Source organism: Egretta garzetta, unplaced genomic scaffold, assembly GCF_000687185.1.
Source record: "Egretta garzetta isolate BGI_Z169 unplaced genomic scaffold, ASM68718v1 scaffold420, whole genome shotgun sequence".
NCBI lineage: Eukaryota > Metazoa > Chordata > Aves > Pelecaniformes > Ardeidae > Egretta > Egretta garzetta.
In genome coordinates, this window is record NW_009258386.1 from 396,099 (window position 1) to 411,815 (window position 15,717).

A 15,717-nucleotide genomic window follows, 5' to 3' on the forward strand; every position below is an offset into this window, starting at 1 on the left:
TTGAGAATAGTTATTATTTTGAGAATAAAAGGACTAGTTATATGGTTACATAGCTTTCTTGCTTTAAAATTAATAGTAGAATCAACATACTGTTTAGAACAGTTAATAGTTTCTGTAGTCAAAGGAATTCATTGTCTGAGGATAAAAATTAATGGCTATGGGCTCATGTGAATTCTGGCATCTCTTTTTAAAGATGCAAAAGAAAGGAGGTTGAAGTAAGTTTTTCCATTCAAAATAAGCCCATGAGGTGAATTGTATTTTCCGCCATCCAATACTGAAGAATGACAAAGAATGTTTCCACAGCAGTCAAGGAGAGACAGCAGGATTCATCCATAGATCTTTAATTATTACTCAAATTCACAGTTGGTTTTGTTCTTTATTCTATGTCCTTCTGAAGCACGATACTTCCCAAATGCTAGTACATGGTACAATTAGCTGCTTTGAAAAGGTGCTCATAAAAAATAATCTAACTAACTTCAACACCTCCTTCTGGGAGAGATGGGGAATAACTGGTCATGTAGCAGAAGCACCACCTTCTCCCTCCACCTTGCCTGACGCAATATTGTGTGCAACAGCAGCAGCTGCTGTCGAGCCATAGTCCTTTTATGAGGGAAGTCGTATGTGCCAGGTAAGTGTCGGCATTTGTCTTGATGTCAGAAAACGATGTGATCTGAAAGAGTGGCTAATGGTTAGAGAGCCAGCTGCTGCCCAAAGGATGTTGAAGCGGGCTTACCTGCAGAAACCTATACCTTGGGGTCCCTAGCTGGTGGCATACATCAGCTCCAATGCTAGAAGTTACTTTTTGCTTGGGCAAGTTGCTGAGGTTTCCCCATCTGTAAAAACCAAATAATTATGTGTGATTCCTCACTAAAGCACTTTTGAGATTCGGTGAGGGGAAATGTGTTCTCACCGTTGTACTGCTAATCAGGGGCAATGCAGAAGCCATGTGTCAGTTCTGCTGATGGCCACCGGTGTGCTGCTCTCACCTGCCCTTTTCTCTTAAGCAAAGACTGAACCTTAAATGTTGACTAATTTGTGTTCAGTGTAAACACTTAGATAGACTGATAAAATCCACTGCTGCATTGTGAACATAAGTAAGATTAAAACAAATACTCTCCCTATAGATTTAATGTGGCTCAGGTGTGAATCTGCGTACCAGTGAAGATGTACCTCTTTGTCCCTCAGCAAGCCAAATCTTACTCAATTCTCTTTACAGAGCAGTTTTCTTTTTGAAATACACGATCTGCTTGTATTGGCAGCATTTCAGTGTTGTAGTTCTGCATGCAAGCAGCCTGCACCCTCCAGATCAGGTTAATGCTGTGCCAAATTTGTGTAGTTCTCCCTCATTTGTCCTGTGTCACCCCACCCTTTTCTTGCAAAGCATCACGTGGAAGGTCAAAGCTCCAGTCTAAGCCTCTCTAAGCAAGCTGTAGCAAAATAGGTTTACACAAATCCTTTAAGAATTCAGAAACCTGGGCATCAGCTAAAGCTGACTTAGCCACACAGCCATTTCCAATCACAAGTAAAGAAGGTGCACAGTAGCCTGTGACAGAAGGAGTGAAAGAAAATGTTTGAATGGTTCAGACCTTGGTCTTTAATCAGGCCTGGCAGTTTAATGAACTGAATGTACTTGGAGTAATTTAAAAATAATACACACTTTTTATTTGCATTGTAAGAATCAGACTTAAGAAAAGAAGTAGTAGAGAAAACAATATCTCCGGTACCTTAATGATGTCCATAGGCAATCTGTTCCCTTAATTGCTAATATCCTCAGAAGAACTTGTGGACTATCAGGAAAAACTTTATGGATTAATGTTTGCTGGTGTTACAACCAGGATGTATTGGGACTAAACAAAACCTGGAGTCCCTTCTGCCTGATATAAATAAAGCTCCCAAGTGCCCTGTCTTGTTCAACAGCTTTGTGTACTTGAGCAGATGCCCGATACCTTTATGTTGGGAGCATTTCTTCCACTGATCCCAGCTTCTTTCAGTTTGGCCGTTGTAGCTCTGGGATACAGTCAACGGCAAACCAAGTACTTAGAGGAATCATAATAGCCCGTTCCCTTGGGGAAGGGAAGGACATGACGACAATGTCAGGAATCCGATCTAAATCTGTAGATGTATTTTACAATGTACGTTCAAATCTGATGGGTGTTTGCAAGCAGCTGACCCTGTTAAATTGCCTTGTTTTGCACAACGTGCTAATTGTTTCAATTTTTCTTTCTGTTTTTCCTTCCTTTAGAATGGCCACGTCTGTTGCTCAGTGGATCCACAGTGCCTTCAGGAACTGTGACACCAACAACCATCTCTCACAAGCAGTTTCTGGTTAAAGAATTTCCCTTCACAAAAAAGACCTTTAGACCAAAAAATGTACAAAATTAAAACTAAAATTAGATTGGTTTTGTCCATCTAAAGTGCAGATATGTGATGAACTCAGTTACCTGAATCAGAGTGAAATTTATGGGACTCAAGACAAGCTCAGATGTGTAAACCTTTGTATGAGGTTAGGCTCAAATCTTCTAGCTATTTGTCTGACATCATTATGCAGAATATTTAGGTTAGTGTAAAGTGACACATTGTAATGCTGTACATAACGATGTCAAGATCTAGAACCAACTAGGAGCTCTTACAGGGTCTTCTGAAGCTTTGAGAGTCCAACACTTGACCAGATGCAGAGATTTTTACCTAATCATATTTGGATCTACACAAATGTGTTTGATTGCTCACTGCAGAATTTAGCAGATGTTTAAGTAAAAGGATGAAGCCTTCAGGAATAAAGAACCTAGCAGCTAAGATGTGATATGTACAGTATGTGCGCTGAAAAAAAAAAAAAGATAGAAGTTATTGTAAAAACAAAAAAAAAAAAACCAAAAAAGAAAAACCGTGATGCACAGGCATGGCTTCTTAATGTTTTCTGATGGGAAAAGTCATCAATATTTCCTTGTTTTACTGCACTTACTATTATTTCTTGATTGAATTTGTTCAGTATAAGCTCGTTATTGTGCAAATTTAAATAAATATTTCTCTTACCTTAAGTTTCTGTTTGTGCCGTCTTGCCTTTCCAGGGATGTCATTCTCATGCGCATGGTTACTGTTCCTTCTTTGCAAGGCTGCAAGCCTGCCTAGGCAGCTGGGTAATGTAGGTGGAGCATCTTCAGCCTAGCTCCTCTATGTATGGGAGTTTCTGCCCAGCGCAACGTTAGGCCTATTGTTTCTTATCTTTGTTATTCTGGGAATGCATAAATAACTTCATACATCTGAGCCACTACAGTGGATTGAACAGAACAATTCATGTGCCTAAAGATCAAACTCCACGTGCCAGCAGGATGCTGGCACCCAGAGTGGGTACAGACCATTTGTGTGTGACTTGCATCTGTTCAGATTTACAGGGGATCTTCTCCAGATTCCTCCTCTCTCCAGCTGCCCTGGGATGGTTTGTCTTTCTATAAGCTCCACAGCTGTTCTAGTTGTTTGTGTAAAGTGTCTTAATGCATGAGGATCACTTCAATATACAAACCCTATTTTCACTACCGTACTGTTGGCACAATAAATAAAAGAGGCTATGTGATCAATGCTATGACCATAGAATCATAGAATCCTAGGTTGGAAGGGACCTCAAGGATCATCTAGTCCAACCTTAATGATATTCTGGGAGAGAAATAAAGAATAAAGCCGTGCTTACAAATTACAGGCTGAAAAGGCTGAATTTGTAAGGAATGCATCACGAACAGTGGGGGCACAACAGGAGAGGAAGAACTGCCCAAGATGACAGCATCCTTTAAATACTGCTCCAGTACTCATAGTTCTTTTCAAAGCACCTTGCTTCTCTTCAGCAGCTCTCTTACCTGCTCAGTAGATCCTCATGCAACCCAGACAGGCAAAACTTCCATATTAATGGAATTACCCCCGTGTATTATTAAGTTACAGGGGAAGGCCTTGTATATGTTTTTTACAAGACAGAATTATTTTCCCACAAACAGATGCTACTTCATGGTGTTTCATGTACAGCAGGAGATCAAAGGAATGCCATGCAACCGCATGGATCTGGTAGGCGTTCCCTTGAGCACTAGTGTCTGCTGAGCACTGGACGTTTTTGGAGCAGGGAATACAAGACATGCTAGGCCACTGAATGCAAATAATACAAACAAAGCCAAGAAACTAAAAAACTCAAAAAAAAAAAAGCAAAAAAACCTCACCCCGAATTGATAGTCTACATTGGACCATTGAAGCTATGAAGATTTTCAGACCAAATAAACCTTTTTCCTCACCTACTCCCTAAATAACAGGTACTCAAGGGTTTTACTGTATTGTTCCGTTCCTGGCAAGCTGCAATCAAAGTTTTTGAAGAGAAGTGTTAGCTCCTTGAAAAAGAAGCTGCTTTCTGTACAGTGCTTTCTTGCCTGCCAGTAATTGTCAGGAGGTCATGTTTTCCCCTCGGACGCAGAGGCATGTCTCCAGCGGAATTCAGTGACGGCTGCGTGCCTCTTTCCCAGAGAAGGTTTAGCAGAAGGTGTTACTGTGTAAGAATTGCACTTCGGTTTCATTCAGGAATAGGTATAAGATAGACCCAGGAAATGCATGAAGACCAGACTTCTTTTTTTGAAAAGATCTAATATTTTTCAAGGGCAGAGTCCTTGGGCTCTGTCAGAGGCTGTAGAAAGGTCTGCAGGAAAGCAGTGGAGCTGGTAGAGAGAAGGGCAGGTATCCACAGAACAGTTGTAAATATCCCTATTTTGGTCCGTGGGTAGATGAGTTACAGGTGAGGGAAGTGTCCCCGCCCTTAGTCTGGTTCAGTGCATCCACTGACATCAGATTTAGACCTATAACACATGACAAGAACTGGAAGGAAATTTATCTCCAAATTTTTTCTCAATCCTTTCTCAAAGGCAGAGTAATACTGGTGTTCAATCCTGGCTTTTAATCAAGACTAAAATGGTGTGTAGATGGAAAACAAGCATCTCTTTCCTTTTGTCACCTACCCTGACCTGAGTGTTGTAGGATCTTTCTGCTATTGTAGGTTCATGAAGCACAGTGCAATACGCTCTGAAACAGGCTAAAAAGCCAAGAATTGAGACATAACGTAATAGCTAAACCTTGAATCGAATCCTTGGTGAGACAGTCAGTGTTACAGGTATGTAAAGAGCAGAAGTCGTACTGCTGAACAAAGCTGGAATTCTCTGCTAAATAAAAAATGAGAGTGGGTTGAGTGAATATTATCTAATTTATCAATGTTCAAGGTTACTGATCAGTTGGGAGTTCTTCTAAAGGTCAGCAAACTCCAATGAGACATCTCGGTGACCCTCATTTTCTTCCCTTTCACCCCCACCTCCCCATCTCCCTCCTGTTCAGTCAAGCCAGTAATTAGTAGCTCATGTTTTTAATTTTCCTTGAAAAGTAAATTTAAATATTATTAAAAATTGATGTCTAATTTCCAGGCCTAAATTATCTGTCAGACAATATAGTCCATAAAAAAAAAAAATTGTGTTTCTGAACGATGCAGGTACGTTGTGCTCGCTTACTGGCCTTTCATTATTGATGCACTGTTTGCAGTGTTTGCAGTACCAGAATTCAATAACTTCCATAAAGGAATTGTCACCTCTCTGCAGAGTAATTGCCCTAAGTTAATAGACCTACAGATATAAGGCAGAGATGTCTTCAGTCACAATGCTGCTGCATTCAATGCTATGGTGAAACAAGTTGCCAAAAAGCAGCAGCTTTGTAAACAGTGGAAAAGAGAGAGAACTGTGCTGATGCAGATTTCTGGTACTTCACAAATTGACCATAGGCAAGAACAGGGGGGGCTGGCTGCCTCAGTCCTCCTTACAGCTACACACGGCTTTGCCTTTGACAGCACAACTGGTGAAACATGGTCATGAAGTCAGAGCTGAAATACTAGGCATTGCTTTTTTATAGGCTGCCTAAAAGTGCTATTTTTGCAGGGAGTGCTGTAAAACAGCCCTCCTTCAGTGCCAGCACAGGGTCTTGCCAATTAACTGCTTTGGGCTACAGCAGATTCACCCTGGGGCACCTCAGAGGAGCACAACCCTATGAGCCACAGAGCCCAGACCTTGGACCCTGCCGACTTATGGTGCCCAGTGACAGGACAAGGGGCAATGGGCACAAATTGAAGCATAAGAGGTTTCAGTTGAATATGAGGAAAAACAACTTTTCTTTGAGGGTGACGGAGCACTGGAACAGGCTGCCCAGGGGGGTTGTGGAGTCTCCTTCTCTGGAGATATTCAAAGCCTGCCTGGATGAAGTCCTGTGTAACATGGTCTAGGAGAACCTGCTTTAGCAGGGGGGTTGGACTAGATGATCTCCTGAGGTCCTTTCCAACTCTTGCAATTCTGTGATTCTGTGATTTCAAACGCAGGATGTGTATGGGGTGGCATCTCCTCCATAGTCACGGTGAGTCTCACCTCCCATGGGTCGCCTGCATCCCCTCCGTGGGGAAGTGCCCCTCTGCAGGGCAGGGTGCCTGGGTCTCCTGCAGGGCGCACGGCTCCCGCTGCAACGCGGCGACGGTGCTCAGCTCACATGCCCTCCCAACAGACGGGGACTCCCTTCATTGCTCAGATAAAAATAGCAGCAGCTTTGAAGTAGGGCTCAGCTAGTTATTTTTTAATGATGAAACTTACTTACAGGCAAATGCAGTTTAGCTTGTCCCCAAACCAGTTAATAATTTAAATTAAAAATCACCAGATAGCTTTTGCCAGCTATATAAAGAAAATCCGAGTAAGAAGGCGAGAGCAGCTCTGGTATCTCCTGAGTGGGTGACCTGTGGATGAGCGTCTCTTCTGAAGTGCGCCGGTGAAGCCCGCTGCAGTCGCGTCTTCTGCCCAAGTCATGGCCGTATTCGCCAAGTCACAGTCCTGGCCATCTCTTCTGTTGCTATTTTAATTTCTAATTAAAAATTGAAAACTTCTTGTTGCATCAGCATAGTGGCCAGGTCTCTGTCCTGGGAGAAAATGCAATGTGTACTGCTGGATTTTTGAGTAAGAAGCAGCATTTTAGTGAGGACCTGAAAAGAAAAAGATGGTGTTGCCAACCCCATTTCTCAGCTATCTGTGCCCTGGCTGTTCATCAGCCATGTGAACAGCCACTAGCATGTCAGTGTATTTTACTTTTTTGGGGTTTTTTTTGTCACTATGGTGCTAATGCAAAATGATAAAAATACAAAAAAAATCAATTGTTAAAATCAATTACTCATCTAGGTCTGCACTAATCGGTATTTTCTTATTGCCAGAGCTTACACAGTCTGTAAAATGCCAAATAGGCATTGTTTACTATAACAGGAGATTTGCCACCCTATATTCTACCAATCGGTTCATAGATTATTTCTGTAACATGGAACTTTAACTGCTACAAACCATAATAATCTATCGATCACATAATATTTCATCCATAAGAGAGCCAAACTCAATTACTATGCTTCATCTTAAAATCTGTTTTTATCAGTGATCTCATTTTACCATTTTACACTTAAAATGTAACTCCCAGGTTGTCATTTATGTATCAGCAATATTGCATGGAACTGTAAAATAAAATTGTTTAAGGGCTTATTTTAGGACTGAGTCATATTTGAAAACTGAAATAACTAGAACTGCATCACCACAGCAAGAGCATCCGTCTAAGTAGAACAGCAGAAACAAAGTACTGACTCAAGTGCAATCTCATGGCAGGGAGCGAGGGCAATTTTGTTGAGGGGAGAGGGGAACAAAACAGAAAAACAGCCAGCAATCCCATCGATGCAAACTTGGTCCTGTCCCTCTTTTAATGACTGCTGATCTGAACAAGAAGAGGGATGCAACATTTGCATGGCTACCTTAGTCCTTATAAGAAACTCCTCAGCTGATGTTGCTTTTGAATATTTCATCTGACTGAGCAGGCCACAGCCCTTTCCTGTTTATTTTCTTAGTGCCTTGCTAAAAATGTAAAAAATGCAAAAAATGCTTAGGACCATCAGAATGCAAACAGGTTTTTTCCCAAGGTTGAGACTTGGGAAGCCCACTTGGAAGCACCACAGCTGGAGCATCCTGCCCCCAGGCAAGCTGTGGACACCAGCCCAGCAGGTGGGGGGAGCAGTGTCCTAGCTAAGGGTGGTTTGGTGCAGTTCTGCTATTTTATTAGCTCTGTGTAGTTGGGTCCTCCATAAGCTGTGACCAGAATGACCCAGCTCAAACTGGTTCCTCTTGCAACTTTGCAAGGTAAAACCCTCCCCTTTTTGCTGCAGTACATAGATTTTGCAAGTCAGGTGGTTTGTCAGTGGCGAGGGGTGAAGGGGTAGCACTGGGACCATCCCTGGAGCTCCCACATCACCCCAATATGTGACACCCACAGCCCAGGAAAGCTGAGGTCTGCCTTCAAGTCAGGAACAAGAAGTTCTTACTGTATGAAAAATATTTTTCCCTGGGAAGAGGCAAGAAACCAGACCCTCTATTTGCTTTCCAAGGCAAAATATCCTTTGTTCATCTCATCCACACTGGCTGTGGACAAAATGTGGGTGCTCACAAACACCCCTCAAAGTGCAGTCCTCTCACTGCTTTGGTGTTTTGTGGTCACATGGCTCTGTAGAAGTTACCCCAGGCAACTGGCAGAGAGCTCCTTCCTGCCACCAGCCTTCCTTCTGCAGGAGCTTTTTGGGGAGATGCCTGTGGATGCATAGCATGGACCAGGCAGCCCCTCTTCCCCTGCCCAGCCAGGTTGGGCTGGTGACAAACAGATGTCAAAGCCCAGCTAATGTAGATGGTGTGAAAATTTCTCCTTGGAGACGTGGCTGGTGGCAAGGTGAGGGAGTAATATTGATATTGTTTAAATGTGAAATGACCTTTTTTTAATTAGTCTGTTTTGCCTTTTTAGGTTTCCATTGGGTAATTATTATGTTTGATGGGCCCTGATGCTCCTGTGAAGAACACAACAGGTGAGGAAGAAATAATTCACTTTCCTCACCTGGTAAACTTGAGAGGCTGCTCAGCTGCTGCTGCCTTCAAAGGAAGGAGAGATGCAACCCACAGAGCCTGTGATCCCACCGAAACCAGCACAACTCTGCAGAAATGCACATCGCACCCAGCCCCAGCCCCTGGACCCTGCCTGCTCCAGCAGCCTGTGCCCTCCAGCCTCACCAGCAAGAGCGCTTGCCTTTAACATCCCTGTCGCAACAAATGATCTCCTTCACCACAAAGCTACGGGGTTAGCTTCCTCTGACTGGAAACAGAGTGGGGAAAGGGCAACATACTGGGCTTTGCAACTACATTACCCCCTATTTGGTATTTTATTCAGAAAGTGATGTCCTGCTCTAACCTATGTCTCCTCCATGGGCACCAAAACCAGTGCCTGGCAAATCACGCTCAGTCCTGGCCTATCATCTCAGCACGGCATTGATGGCTCCCCTAACAGATCGTTTTATTCTGCCATGTCTTCAAACTTTCTTACACGGAATTTATCACTCCTTGGGCTAGAGATCATTTGTGTTGCTTTAGAGGTTTCAGACAGTGTTAGTTATCCCTTTACAAAAACTGAAGTATATAAATTCCCACTGTGCATTTTATATGTTCCTAAGAAGCTGTACAACTAACATCACTGGATTTGGATAAATTTGGAGTCAAATTTTTACTTTAGTCCCAATTTTCACAGTTTAGACTCATCTGTATTTCCTATTGCTTTGGGACTTGAACCAGATTGAGAAAGCGGTTGCTGAAATCCTAATTATCTTTATTTTTCTTCTGAATAAGGATTAAAGCAAACCAAGGATCCAGTGGGGTTTGTTTGTCTGTTTGTTTTAATAGAAGCAAATTCCAAAATCTGCAGCCTAGAAGGCCAGTTTGCACCCCCATGCTCACAGGTATAAATTCTTGAATCACCTTACACCAAAATTCAAAATGCTTCACCAATTCCCAGCAAAGCTATAGGTATTCAGACATCTTTTTATTTCTTATGTAGCAGGTTTTCATCATTTGTGTAGTTTTCAAATGATTTTTGCATGCTTCACGTATTTGATTTGCTTCTTGTGGCTAATAGCCATTCGCGCAAAAAGCTTCTCAGCTGTTGCATCTGGCTTTCTTGGGCTATTAGAATTTAAGGTTTGTATATGAAATATATCCTTGTGTATATGTGGTCAGCAGAGGCAAATCCTACAGAGAGCTGAATTTGGTGCGTGACAGTGAAGCCAAAGTCATGTCTGATTTAGTATTTGAAATAGTTTCTATGTTTTATTGTATTCTTCAGCTGTGTTCCAGCAGTTTTGCATTAATCAAGTTTGTAAGTATAAACCTGGAATTCTGAACAATCAATCAGTACGAGGTCAACTGCACCCATTGCCTGCGTGGTGTGAATCAAAACTTAAGACACGCGGACATTTGTAATACTATAGAGACACATAGATTTCACTGTAACCAAAATGCCTTTCATGTACAAAAATAAATACACAGAATGGTTTCAAGTGAATTAGGTAATAAATTTTTCCCAGGTTTAGTGAGAGCAAGATCAGAGGAAAGCTTAGATGTTAATTTATAGTGTATTTACTGAGTGCTGTAGTGCTCTGCACCAGAAAGTCCTGAGACGACACTGGCTGCATAGTGCAGATATTGGGCAGCTATTAGAAAACTTCCTCAGGATGAAAAAGTGTCCTGGACTGAAAAACTTCTGATGCTGAGCTTTAGACATGTTGCACAGCTGATTAAAGGCACCTGAACACGTGGTCAGATGATGATGGCGGAGCAGTTTAGGGACTGTGTCACCTCTCTGTTGTGGTACAACTAAACCCTCTGTAGCTCCCCTTACGGTGAGTTAGGAGCATGCACACAACAGCTACTGCGCTGCATCTGAAGGTCTTCAGGAGGTGGTCAACCTGTATTGCTGTCACTACTTGTGGCCATCTAGCCATACCCTTAGTACTGGTTCAGGTTAAACGAACCTAGTTTTGAAAGAAACCTCCCATCACGGAGACCTTGCAGCATTAAGAGAGCGGGCAAAGAGGCTACCAACCGTTAGCTTGCTATCTCGAGGGGACATGAGCTCTGGCCAAGGAGACACCAAACACATCAAGGAGTGGATCCAACGGCCAGGGAAGTCAGCAGAGATTTTCCCTCATCTTAGGACCCGGGCCCTGAAATATTTACGCACATGCTAAATGAAAGAGTGCTATTAACCCATGGTATTTGCTAGGGTTGGAGCACTTACACATCATATCTGGCACTGTGCAGACGTGCTCTTCCATCACTTTCTCTGCAGGGATGAAGTTCAAAGAGGCTATAAGTATATATAAACCTGAAAATTAAGTCAACTAGAAATAAAGTTAGTCTACTTTGTTTGTCTGAGGCAAAAAGAAAAAAAGTCAAATCTCTATTAAAGCTACTCTGGTTTCCAAGAGGGAGCTGAGGTTAGTAACGCCAGGAAGACCCGGGCTGCGTCCCTTGAAGTGTTGCAAAGGAAAGGATCCATTCGATACAGGGCAGCTTTTCAAAGGATGAACAATTAGGGGCAGCGATGCAAAAAATTACAGACACAAAGAACCAGAAAGACTTGCAGACATGTGACTGAAACACCAGGGCTGTGAAAAGAGGGGTCCAGTCTGTGCAATTGTGCGCCTTGGTGCCCCCAATTACAGATGCAACCTGTTGGTGTATCTTCAATGGCTTCGCAAGAAGATTACTTTCACAGTGGTTCCCTGATAAATGTCTGCTTGCTCATTAACATAGCTGACATTTCCTAACTCCGCTCAGATTTGCAGCCTGAGTTAATCCGCATCCTATTTAGTTGATAGGCTAAAGTTCAAATGGAACAAATTTTTGATCCTATTTGTACAACTATGTATAATTTCCTTCCCTCCTTTATGGTCAGAATAATAGTTTCAAACCCAGAAAAAAAAAACCCAAAACCTGAAGCAGCAGAAAGCTAATTTATATTTATTCTGGGACAAAGCTGCTTTTTAACTCTGAATACAATTTCTTCTTCTTAATCACTTTCACCTTTAGTTTTGCACAGTAGCAGTTTCTCAAATCTGTATTTCTCTCATACTTGGCCTATGCTATAGTTTTGCATATGTACCCCATTAAAGCAACAAATATTTTTTCAATGTATTTAATGAAAAAAGTTATAGAAGCTCACCAGGTAATGTGTATTGTTAGAACTGGTAATGATTTCGAGGTGGGATGATGACACAATATGTCAAAGCAAAGCCTGTCTTTAAAGAATGCCATTTATCATGGCCTGAATTTTTAAGGTATATATCAGAAAATGTTTAGCCTGAAGAAATGAACAGAACTTGAGAATTTTTTGGCTGAAATTTTTGCTTCAACACCGTAAATTTTCAGAGAGTAGTAATGAATCAGGTGAATGCTTGATTTCAAGGGCTCCTTGGGACAAGCAAGAATTACTCACTTAAATAAAAGCTGTACTCAGCTGAGCTGCATCACAGCGGCACATCTCAGTGCTCTGCTGGGATGGAGTCAGTCCCTTCTCTGCTCCCTTCTTCACTTGCCCAGGAAGCAAATGCCCAGCCATTACCCCCTGCACCCATCCCCACCTTTTTCCTGTGTTTCTTTTTTAATCTGATTTAAAAAGCCATCTGTCTCCCAGCTGAGTGCCATAGCCTTGAGCCTAGCCATGCTGTGTTTAGCTTGGTCTCTTTTTTGCCCAGGACACTTGAAGTCCTGGATGTCCAGTTACCGCAAGGCATGGGGTGGGCAAAAGGGAGGACCCACCATCTATGTGCCCCTCAAGCCTTGCTGTTTGGGTTTTCACATGTCCATTATTGAGTGCCTCTTAAGAGACAGAAAGCTGAGTGCTACAGACCAAGGACCCAGTGGTAACAGGTTGTCAGCACTCACAGCCCCCACAGATTTAGAGCTAATCAAATAACAGAATGATAGCTGACCGTTTCATTTAATTTCATTTATGGACTGTTAAATATTTTTGGAAATATTGCCTTACAGGAAAGTAACTAGTATTTAATGAATGATTTTTAATTTAAAAAAATTATCCGCATGGGATACAATCTCAGTGTCATTTTTAACTTACTAAGTAGCTTTTATTCACTGGACCACACAGTCTTTTGTTAACATCCATGAAAATGCAAAAATGTCGTATTAGTCACTGGAGAGGTCCCATTTTTTTCCCCAACTACTCTAGAAGCAAATACAGAATTACAAGGGAAGCATTAATAAAAAATTGACACTAAGGGCTGCAAGGACTGATGCAAAGTGCATTTCCTCGTACACATCAAGAGCTAACAATATAAAAAATTACATACAATTCATGCTTAATATACTGTGGTGGGATTTTTTCAAAAAGAACAACATATTTTATACTAGACCTAAAATTGTCTCCATAAATAATAAACCATTTGAAAACATTAGATCAGTGCAGATGAGCAGAAAAAGTGGCATCCTAGTGGCTTGTATTATCATACAGTGAGTCCCTCCCATCTTTAGGTGGTAACAGATAGGTAAGGAACGTGGTCCTGGTCACAAGTGATTTACATTGGTATGGAAGGACTAAAGCCTGTGACCCCTGCAGAGGGCATGAACTCACACAGGCAATGCCGGTGACCAAGGAGGGAGCTGATTCTGCACCACATTTAAACCAGAGGAACTTACTCCCTTCACTTCTGCATGAAGGACTTCTTGCCTTTCTTGGAGGGCCATTAGTGGGACAGAAAAACAAACCAAAGGCTCAGCTTGGGCATTTTTCCTCTTCCCATTTCCTTTCCCTGCTCTTGCTTTTCTGTGTTCCTGGGGTTTACCTGCTGAGTTTCCTGGCACTGTATGCAAAATGATGTTACTCATTAGGCTTCTATTGCTTTCGTATTCTCTGGCCACTAAACCCTAACAAGACACTGAGGAATATACAGCATGTCTGGAAAAGCCAATAGGGCTGTTAAAAGATGAATATATAGACTACGCATTGCATGAACGAGAGGTAATTTAGAAGAACTACCTCATGTCTTCATAAGCAAAAGTGGCTCGTTTTCCATGTAGTGGCATGCTTTTGAGCCTCTTTCTTATCTCCCAATTATATGCTTGTCAAAGACAGAGCCAGGAGGTCACAACCACTTTACTCTCCTCACTATATAAATCAGCCAGTCAAAACTACCACTTCTTAGTGCATTTCAATTATTTATGAACCCAAATGTAGTTGAACAAATACACTTCTAGGCCTGAATCTGAAAGCTAAAAGAGAAAATACAGCATCACAAATCAATGGAAGTGGACAACACCAGACTGGGGAATACAGGCTCCCTAAATAGCAAGAAATCTTCATGGCATGCCTTCACTGGACCACAAGGCATGGGAGATGTAAGGCATTTGGCTTTCTTTACATTGTTTGAAGTGTCCATTTGAAACTGTGCCATCTTGATATATTTTTTAATATGCTCTTTGGATGTACAGCTGAGACACATGCAAACACGTGCAGACTAGGTTTAACTTGTGTCAGACTAGATGTGCTAAAACAAACATCTCATCAGTTATGTCTGACCTGATCTATGTGCTTGGAAAATGTGCTCAGCTCTCAAAAGCAAGGGCTGGAGTCAGTCCTCCCTGTCAGAGGCTTGCTGAATCCAGCAGCCTGAGAGGGGGGAGCCTGCCACAGCTCCCTGCCCTCAGACCACGACTCCAGGTGCCCTGGTCCCAGAGACCTACCCCCTGGACCCCCAGGCCACGTGCCCAACTTGTCAGCTGGTTCAGCCTGGGGCTAGCCAGGGCCTTGCACTGACAGTGCACCCTCATCACACCCCATGCCGGCACCGCGAGCATGTGGGACTCCAACGCCTGGTCCACCCCTGGCACTCAGGCCCCCCATACACACAGGTGCACAGCCCAGAGAGCCCTGCACACTGGAAAATCACTAGACATAGAATCATAGAAACATAGAATCATTTAGGTTGGAAAAGACCTTTAAGATCATCAAGTCCAACCATGGAGTTCAGTCAGAAGTCAGGACTGACTCCTCCTGTTTTCCCACACTTGTTCCTCCCCAAACCAATGTGATCCCTCCCTTCACTTATCTCCCCTTAAACATCCCATAATAACTCCTGTGCAGTCCCAAAATGCTCATCCCTGCACCCCAGAGCCCCAGTCTGTGGGGTGATCCAGAGAGTCTCCCTGCTGACTCCTGGTGCTGAGTGTCCCCCAGCCCATGGGGTTGCGAAAGACCTGCGACGAGCAAGGTCTCCTGTCCCTGACTGGGGCATTGGCATCCCCCCTGCCATCGTGCCTTCAAGGCTGTAGGGATGAGCCTTTCATGGGCTGGTAGCTCCTGTGAGGCCCCAGGAGGAGCTGGGCAGTGGGGTACTGGTGTTCCCCCCGTTGTGGTGTTCTTTGGGGTCTGTGCATGTGTGCAGCTTTTTTTTATTTAAGCCAACGCTCCCTACCACCCTCTATCCAAGAGTACACTGGGTGACTGTTGGCTCAGAGGGACTTCCAGTTGGATCTCACAGGGTTATTGCGGCTATATCCACTAGGGCATTCTGAAGCAAAGAGCTCTCGTTGGAAGACAGTTGTAATAAACTCTGTATCAACGAGGAATGGCTCTGAAAATTAGCCAGAGAAGTCATTCTTATGTACGTCTCATTGATGTAATGAATATTTAAAGCGGAATGGAAATGCTTCAGTAACTTCTTAAGCCAGGTAATAGACACCCCTACCCGAGGGGATGCGATACTGGACCTGGTGGTCACCAATGCAAGCGAGCTCGTCAGAGATGTCAAGATCGGAGGCA

General features: G+C 42.9%; 1 protein-coding gene across 1 annotated transcript in view; it reads left to right on the forward strand.

The window, feature by feature from the left end:
• NELL2 (neural EGFL like 2) overlaps positions 1-2,293 on the forward strand; it is a 171,359-nt gene extending 169,066 nt beyond the window's left edge. Inside the window, exon 19 of the mRNA XM_009642290.2 lies at positions 2,243-2,293. Coding sequence (XP_009640585.1) covers positions 2,243-2,293 — 51 coding nt within the window. The remainder of the gene's footprint in view (positions 1-2,242) is intronic.
• Positions 2,294-15,717: the final 13,424 nt, after the last annotated feature.